Below are 9,892 nucleotides of genomic sequence, written 5' to 3'. Positions count from 1 at the left end.
GCATTTGAATTAATAGTCCTTGATTAATTTAAGCCCTATGAACACTTGTACCAATCAGGTAATAGATATGCCTAATCACCCTACTGTTGGTTATGATCCCTCATGTTGAATTCATGTGGCAAAATCATTTGTTTAAAAACACCAGTATCCTTCTGACATTGAGCTTTAATATCTCAGATCACAGTCAGTTTTCTGCATTCAAATGCAAATAAACAAATAAATATTAGTGATTAGTAGCATTCTGGTGACAAAGTCTGTGTATATATTATTATTTCATGTTCTGAGAATCATAACAAAATCTGAAGTGTTTGAAAGTTTAAAAAATTTATTTTCACTCCTCCCAAATCTAATAATTATAATTAAAGTTTATGCTATAGTAAATACAAGTATACATAGAAATGTATATTACTTGAAAATTAAAAAAAAAAAAACACTGCCAGTCACAGAATGTTTTATTTTAAACTTGCTGTTGAAACTTTCAAATACAACACATGTGGCAAAGAAACAATAGTTAACACACAACATCTGCCACAATTCTATCTTTGAACTGCCTTTTCTATATTTTGTAATATGTTACAATTTCTTTCAATTTCTTACATTCATGGTATTCTTAAAGGCAGCAATGCCGATTTTTCTGCTTTGAAAACAGTTCTGTTAATGTTCTGAAACTGCTTAAGATGATAACTTTTTCCTTTTAGTATTCTATTGCTGCCCACATTAGTGACATAATTCAACATATTATTAATAAGTTGTTGAGAGGTACACTGTACTTAATAAATCAACTCTCAACTCTAAGTTAAATTGAACTTCAATCTAAAACAGGCATTTCCTAAATCAGTATACTCAGCTACTTTTCTCAAAAATATTTCCATTCTGAAATAAGCTCTTTTTTTGTGTGACACAATAGCTTCATCTTTTATTCCTAACAGAACTCATGCCGTACTTTTTTTTCTCAAAATATATTTGATATATTCTGTGCAAAATGTTAAGTTCTGTATAGGTATGTACCTTATTTGAAAAAGTTTATAAAATATAATTCCTAAAAACGACCTCAACAATAGACAATATAGAAAGAAGAAACATATCAGACAAAGCCTAATTTTTCACATGAGAAACTAAGTATGTTCTTAAAGCTCCAGTAATACATTCCTTGAAAAAACTCAGAATGCACTTTGGTCATTATCAAACACATTAGAACATAGGCAAATAAAACAAAATGCTTTCTGGTGTTTTCCATAGAAAGAAAATACATTTACACAATGAGGCTGAATCAAGGCTGATCAAAAGGAATGGTAAGAGCAAAGTGATATGACATGGCTCTGTTCTCCACACATTCCTGATTTTAATTATGATTTGGGGATTAGAACTGCACCAATCAAATAAATTATTTACAATTAATTATTTTAAGTCCCTTATAACATGATTAAAATGTGGATATTCAACATGATACACTTTGCACCAAGAAAATTCTAGATTGTTTCAAATAAATTCTTTGTTTTAGAAACCAGACACCCAGTTAAAAAAAAAATCGCAAAAACATTTCATGTTTCATGTAATTCCCAAAACACTCTTGATTGTACAAATATAACAACTTAAAATCAAGGCCCAATGTAAGATACTATCATATTTGCTCTATTTACCTAACATGCCAACATGATATGTTCTCACTGGACACTTGACAAATTACTGGGGTAGAGAGGGGGGCAGTTAACCTTCCAGGTTAAAAGCATCTAAAATAGCCCTTATATAATAGGGGAGGTGAAGGGAATGCACCAGATTAAGTTTACAGAATAGAATTTGAAGCTGAAGCTGTCTTTTCTGAAAATTTGGATATAGTTTTATCACTAGCAATCAGAGGAATATTTTATTGGTTCTTAACCTTATTCTTAAGTTGTTCCTTTGAGTGTGGGATGAATAGCATACACTATAGTGTACCATGGGGAGAAAACTTTACTTGAGTAAACATAATGTACTTTAGTAATATCAATAGGCACTTCACTTGTGAGATGAGTATATACCTCACTCAAAAGGATACCATACCATGCCCTAGTACACTATATATATCCCATATAAAGATATGCATTAAAAGTAACAATTTTAAAAAGTGCACATTTTGAGCATGCACAGTTGGAGCTGTGCAAACAGCCCAGTGTTTCAAATAAATACAATTATTACTAGTTAATTTTTATCAAAATATCTTACAGTATGGTAATCATTTACAATTATTGCTCTATTACAAGTTTTGTCATCAAAGAGCACTTGTTGACCTGTAATGTAATACCATATATATTAATACTGAAGGGTGCTTAAACTGCAGCTTAATAGTCTAGATCCTGGCATTGTTCCAAAATAATTCAAGAGAAACCCTGACTGGATCTTGATTTGCTGAAGGAAATATTATTTGTGTTTAGCTGAGTCCAATGCAGTATTCCAAAGTTAAAGAAGTTTTCTACAAGTAAGGCAAGTTCATGGCATTGATGGAGAAACAGTGCTTAGCAATGGCTTCTATTTTTACAATTTGTTATTTTGTCAATTATTTATGAACAATTACCAGGATCTCAAGTATCTGGATATCAGTTTTATCACCCTTTCAACAACTAAGTACATCAATGCTTAAAAATAAAATATATAGACTAAAAGAAATGTAAAAAACAGTGAACAAGTAAAATAAATATAAGATTGCACAAGAGAGTCTGATGTAAACACTTCAATTTCCCAGCTGAGACTCCTGAAGCAAAGAATTAGTGACTGCTTTCAGGCAGCTTAGTCAGTACTCTTATTCTGGAAAAGAGGCTACATCTTCTTTTCTCCAAATTGTCATGATTTAATCTTCCACAGCTAGAGAAAAAAATAAAAGTAGTGACCATTACCATTACAGCCAGTTTTAATATCAAAACTTAAATCATATCATATAATACTACTTTTTATTTAAATTGCATTCACACGCAAGTGCAGGTTCTAATATTTTAACTCCTTTACTCTTTTATTTTGAAGAACTACTCACCTTAAACACAAAAAAAGTGAAAATCAGATTTCTCTGGCTTTCTTTTATTGGGAAGTGGCAATATATACATATTACTTATCTAACATAGTTATCCTACACCTTACTAACAGTTAGTTGTGCATATACTGGAGGATGTATACATTGCCATAAAAAGAGAAAATACAATTTTGGGCCAAAAACAGAAATAGGGCTCTGTTTTCTTTTTTATCACATAAATTAGATTCAAATTATATGAGTAAAAATAAATACTTCCACCTATCCTGCATGAGTGTCCTACTTATAATAAATACTTTTCCAAATTGGAAGTTCCATCAGTATTATAAGCCATAAGTATATATCATTCTTTGAAATTAAATGTGAAATTATTTTCATTAATTGTGTGTAATCTTATTAAAATGACTCCATTACTGTGCATGTGAAATCTCAAAAGAGTAATAGGGTATAAGAAGTGACACAAAAATGCAACAGGTACTAAGAAAAAAAATTCTTGCAAGCTCTTACCTTTAAATTAAATCCAAGCAAGTCACTAATAACACCAGAAACAGCTGACAGGATGACAACTTGGGTGATGTTATAAAGCAGCGGATTCATTGTAAGTCCATATAATCTAAAGGGACTGTCCAATTCCTAGCAGAAGAGAAAAAAACTGTTAGCCCCAGATTCAATGAGAATATTCAGTTAAACTAATTAAGGGCAATATACAATGATGATTTTTAAAAAACCCTCTTTCAAAAAAGTTACAAATTATGGATGCTTTTAGAAAGGATAAACTTGGTTAAACTCAAGATAAGTAAATTTTAATGGTAGTTTTAATTTTTTTTAAGGAGAAAGTGACTTCTTTTAAAAAAAAAACTCTGTAACTAAATTTGTAACTCCCAATTTCTGTCCCACGTGAATAACTAGTACTGGTCTAGTAGCTATAAGGAGGTTAAAGAACATTTTTTAGTATAAGACCTAGAATAGAAACTGAAAGAGGACAATATCTTTTTGCAGAATAATTAGAAATATAATTAAATAAATTTTCTGACAATACTAATATATATGTATAAACTCCCCTTCGAGTCAATTCATTTTCAAATACATGGATTAATTAATTGATTGATTGATTCAAACATGTAAAGTTCTATTATACGCCAGGCCCTGTGCTAGGCTCTGGAAAGTTAAGATTCAGTCCCTGAGCTGAAGGGCCTTACAGTTTAGTAGACATGCAAACAAATAACTCAAATATGAGAGTCCCATTACAGAGGTATGCCTAAAAAGTAGGGGGACCATAGAGGAAGGCACTCCTGAAACTGTGGGTGGGGAAAAGTAGGTATTCCTTAAGACACAACAAGAACATGGCACATTTGAATTGCTGCAGGTTGCTCATCATTGTTAAGAGGTTAAGTACAAGAGAGAAAGTACTTTAAACTTATAAAGCTGGCAACTTAAGTAAGGGTCATTCTTTAGGCAAACTGCTGACAGACTGGGGAATTTAAGCAAGAAAACAGAACATCAGGTGTGCATTTGAGAAAGATCACTGTGTCAGCAATGTGGAAGATAGATTAGAGAGCAGCAAGACCAGAAGCCGGCATACATTTGAGTTCAGTGTGTCAAAAGCTCAAGTGAGAGACAAAGGTCTAACATCAGGCCGTGTTGATAGGGAAGAGGGGATGAATCGGAAGATATTTGAGAAGTTGAATCAATAGACCTGAGAATTTCTTGGCTGTAAAGAGGGGGAGAGAAGGTACAATCTACATTAATTCCCAGGATTCTGACTAGGAGACTATCATCAAAAAAGATACATTGTTGTGCTTTGTATTTTAGTTATTTTTATACTTCTCTCTACTCTGAGATAGTAGCTGCTCATTGAGTTTCATCTTTGTAGCTCCCTCCTGTCTAGCATAGTGCATGCATTCTGAAGATATCCAATATATATGTATCAAACAAACATAAAACTATCAATTTAAGATACTTTTTCTTATAGTGCATTTTGGCAAAAAATGGAGTTTGCTTGTAGAGTATTATATGCTTATTATTTAAATGTCATCGTCTTCAAAATACTTAAAGGAATTTGAAAAAGAAAGCAATTTGTAATTATTTATTTTATTATCCCCTTTCAATGCCTAATATACAGTAAGGCACACAGTCTATATTTAATTAATACTTTTTAGTTGACAGAATTAACCACAACATTGAGATACAACTAATTTCATATCATTTTCTGAAAACTTTTAAACAACTCTAAGAATTATGTTCAACTGGTTATAAGAATTGAGATTTTTTAAAAATATTTTTCTTTTGAGAAAGAAAAGCATTGCTAACACCATAGAGCAGTAGTAAAAATATTTTATTAAATTACCTCCAAAGAGTTACTATGAGATCAAATACACCAAAATTGCATTCCTTTTGTTACCAAAAATGATATGAAAATTAAATGTTTATTGATAATATATACTCATTTATTATAACAATTATGTATTACTACTTTTAAGCTAACTCAAGGTCAAGCAGAAGACTGCTCTGAGAAATACAAAATGAATAAATTCCCAAGTTAACATCAAACGTTCTTTTTGAAATATATTTTAAGTTCTAGGATGCATAAATTTCCAAAGATGCCAACCTCTACAATAATCTAAACATTATTAAAAGTCTTACTATACAATTTCCAAAGAAATTATTTAGATTACTTTGATTACTTTTGCAATGAAAAGTAAAATATAAATTGCATGAATGTGCTCAAATAAAATTTGGAAACAATTTGGATCATCATGAACACCAAATACAAGGTAGGATCTACAAACAAGAATAAGATACAGTGTTAGAACAGCATATTCTACATTATATCCATTTAAAATTTTTTTCTTACCTTTAGCAGTTTAGTAGCCAGTTTTAAAACATTATTCACTAGTGTCAGTTCCTCTTTTTTGTTAGGTTTCTTCTCCATTTTCAAGTAGAGGTTTATCTTTTATAAAAAAGAGTAAACAAAAATACTTAAAATTATAACAAACATTTTTAAAAGGACTTGAAAGATATTCACTAAAATAGTCATACTGGTTCTCTGGGTATTGAGATTATAGGTGATTTTAATACTCTTCTTTATACTTTATATTAAACTTATATTATTCTACAATAACAAAAATAATAACTACTATTTAAACACCTTTCAAAAGTAATCAAAAGCCAAAGCAAAAAATGAAAAGTGGATGGCATTATTTAAAAGGTGAGATGCTTTAGTCCCAGAGCTAAATCAACTTAAAGAATAATAATTAGAATAAACTAAATCAACTGGTTTGTGACTTATTTTGCAAGTCACTCAAAGAAATATTTGTGTATTTTGTTATCCATTCTGTAAAAGACAATTTTGCCTGTGCTGTCCACAGTTCCCTTCTTTGAAAAATGCTGTAATACTGAGCCTGGGGAAGAAGCAGGCCTGGCAGCTGTGCTTATCCTACTTGAATCCCGTCTTCCCGCTCCTAATGTGGCAGCCACAGCTCATTAGATGGGGAGTTACCCCAACCCAAAGCTAGTCAGTGGGACCAACATAATAACTGCCAGATATTGTAGGATCATGAGCTGAAAAGTTATGAGTAAAATCCAAGTCACAACTTATGCTGAACCAAACCAAAACCATGTGTAAGCCAAAATTATAGGGTAGCGTGTCTACAGAGAGGCCATTGGAAGAAAGGTGCAGAGAAGAGCAGAAATGAGAAACCATTAGCCTCAGAGTGAGTTGGAAGAAGTGGCTGATTTTCTCCAATTCCATGAGGCCCAAGAATACTTTCTTAGAGGTCCTTATCTTTGTTGGCTACTCTCACCTTTCCCTTTAATTGAGCTCATTTAACAGGGTTATTGATTCTTTAAAATCAAACTGTCCCTAACTAAAATATTCAACAAGTTTATTGTCAATAAGCTTTATTTAATTTTCTTTATATAATTTTTATGAAATGGTGAGAGGAAAATATTTAACAAACTCATAAAAAATAAAACTAAACATCAAAATCATTACATTTTCTCCTTTCTATTGAATAAAAATCCATGTATTCAAATGTGGCTCTACTACACTGCAAAGCAAACATATTCCACTAATGACTTAAAATCCCTCATTTCTATAAAGCATACTTACTTCCTTCTTATCAAATAAAAATGGGACATAAAAACACTAGATTAAATTTGAAATCTGAATCAGGGCAGAAACACTGAAGAAAGTCTTGTGTCCTGTCAGATTTTAAGTTTGCTTTATAGCACAAATGGCCTTAATCGAATAAACTACATTCTTTTAAAACATGAAATAAAGACATTTTAACTTAATATGTAGATTATAGACATTTATTTATAACATAATAAACATGCATACTCACCTGTTCAGTAAGTAATATTGAGGTATTGCTATATTTCTTACTTGTTTCTGATCCAAGGGTAACAAATCTCAGGAGAAAAAGTGTTAAAGAGATGCACCAGATTACGAGTTCCCAATTGTAGTGACAATCAAGGAAGATCTCATGCACATGAAGCAGCTAAAAGTGTATAAGAAGACAACATGAAGCAGCAATGTGATTCAAACAATTTCTTTTTAAAAGAAAAAACATTTTACTTCATACAGATGGTTCATAAATCCATTACATTTTTAAAACATTCCACATTATTATAAAATATTTTAAGCACATCAAAAGTATAGAATATAACCTAATCATTATCCATGTGACCTCTACGAGGTTTGTCAAATCCTAATATTTTGCAATATTTTTCAGATTTTCAAAAAATAAAAGATTATTGATCCAGCTGAAACCCCTTTAAACTTTTTCTTGATCCTCATTTCTCTCCCCACTGCCACACCCTTAGAGGTAACAAATTTTGTGTTTATCTTTTCCCTAAAGGTTTTTATAGTTTAGCTACATATACATCCTTAAACTATGTTATTTTATGTCTATTTTAAAATTAATATAAATGTTATCACATTATCCACATCATTCTTCAATTTGCTTTTTATTCCACTGAACCTGTTTTCAAGATTTATCCATGTTGATACATTTAGCTCTAAATTTCTTCATTATAACATCCTAAAGATAAAAGAATCAACCACAATTTATTGGCCTACTCTATCATTAGTATTTATTTTGTTGATGATTTCCCTTATTACAAACAACATTGCAATAAACATTCTTGTTCACTCCTGCAAGACTTTCTTCAAGAGATAATATCTAGAAGTAAAATTGCTGGGTCCTTGGATACTTACAGCTTCAACTTTATTAAATGTTGCAAATTTGTCTTTAAAAACAGTTGTACCAATTTATACTTGCAGCAGTGTATCAGAGTCCCCTTTGCCCTCACACTTGTCCACCCTTGTTATTACCAAACTTATTAACAACATCTGCCAACCTGATGGGTGTAAAATGCTGTCTCCTTGTTCTAATTTTGCTTTTCTTCTTACTTAGGGAGGATGAGTATGTTTCATTCATATGTTTACTGGTCATTGAGTTTCCTTTTCTGTGAGTTACTTTTTTATATTCTCTACTCCTTTCTGTTGGGTTATCTGCTTTTCTTATTGATTTGTAGAAGTTATTTATAAATTCTGAATAACAATACTATTTAAGTCAGTTTTTTTTTTGTTTTTGTTGTTTTTACTTTTGTTTTGGTGGCTGGCCAAAACCCATGACCTTGGTGTTATAATGCTGCGTTTTAACCAAGTGAGCTAACCAGCCAGCCCCTAAGTCACTTGTTTTGCCAATATCTTTTCTGACTCTGGTTTGTCTTTGATGGTGTCTTTTGTAGCATGTACAATTTTTATTTTTATTTGCGATCAAATTAAAATTTTTGTTTTTCACAGATCTTTAATCCATCTGGAATTTATTTTTTGTATAGTGTGAAGTGATTTTATTTTACTTCAATTTTATTTTGTTTTTCCGTTATGTAAAGCTTTCTTGCATTGATTTATAATGCCTTCTTATCATATGAGGTTCCCACATATCTTTGGATATACAGGACTCTGTTTTATCCCACTGGTTATTCTGTACCTGAGCCAAAATCATAAAGTCATTCTATAACTTTAAGTCTTTATACTTCTGGTAAGTCAACTCATTCTTCAAAATTATCTGGACTATTCTTGTCTCTTTGTGCTTCCAGATGAATTATAGAAGGTTTTAAGAGGTTTTTTTGGAAAAAATAAAGCATTCTGGTTAATCGCATGGGATTCCAACAATTCCCTGAGGAGAATCAATATGAAATTGAGTCTTCCCATCCATTAACATGGTGTACTTTCTTTCATAACCTTCGATAAAGTTTTATCATATTTTTCCAGAAGGTCCCACAGATCTTTTGTTAGATTTATTCTTGGGAACCTTACACATATATATTTTTTGTTATTAAAAATGACATATACAGTTTTAAATGATCTGTTTCTGTATACAGTAGAGGTTAGCAAATTTTGATCTGTTGGCCAAATCTACCATTAGGCCACTTTTTATTTGATCCTGGAGTTAAGAATAATTTTTAACTTTTTTTCTTTAAGGAAGAAGGGAGAAGGAGTAGGAAGAGGGGGTGGGGGAAGAAACGGGAAGAGGAAAAGGGGAATATATTTCAGAGACTGTACATGTTGGGCAAAGTTTAAAATACTTACTATCCAGAACTTTACTGAGGAACTTTGTTGATCTCTGGTTTATAAGAACAAAATCAATTTTTTATGTTGATGTATCTATTTTTGTTGATCATCTTCTAAAAAACATCATATTTTTAGCAATGTGTCTGTAAAGTCAATAATCTATGATTTTATTTTTCCTTCCCAAATTTTTTATCATTTATCTTTTTCCTATCTTTGCTGGTTAATACCCTCCAACAAAATGCTTACTAGAAGTGGTAGAGAGGGTAACTTTGTCTTATTCCTGATTTTAAAGTAATAACCCTAAGGCAATA

General features: G+C 31.2%; 1 protein-coding gene across 3 annotated transcripts in view; it reads right to left on the bottom strand.

Moving 5' to 3' along the window:
• Positions 1–434: 434 nt before the first annotated feature.
• The window catches only part of PHTF2 (putative homeodomain transcription factor 2), a 145,360-nt gene continuing 135,902 nt past the window's right edge, over positions 435–9,892 (bottom strand). For all 3 annotated transcript variants that reach the window (XM_063098638.1, XM_063098637.1, XM_063098639.1), the window contains 4 exons: positions 7,345–7,500; positions 5,853–5,948; positions 3,506–3,631; positions 435–2,838 (listed from right to left, as the gene is read on the bottom strand). In XM_063098638.1, coding sequence (XP_062954708.1) covers positions 2,818–2,838; positions 3,506–3,631; positions 5,853–5,948; positions 7,345–7,500 — 399 coding nt within the window. In that variant the 3' untranslated portion in view covers positions 435–2,817. The remainder of the gene's footprint in view (positions 2,839–3,505; positions 3,632–5,852; positions 5,949–7,344; positions 7,501–9,892) is intronic.

This window comes from Cynocephalus volans, chromosome 6 (assembly GCF_027409185.1).
Source record: "Cynocephalus volans isolate mCynVol1 chromosome 6, mCynVol1.pri, whole genome shotgun sequence".
In the NCBI taxonomy this organism is placed as follows: Eukaryota; Metazoa; Chordata; class Mammalia; order Dermoptera; family Cynocephalidae; genus Cynocephalus; species Cynocephalus volans.
The sequence above is the reverse complement of the archived record's forward strand: the minus strand, read 5'-3'. Positions and strand labels throughout refer to the sequence as shown.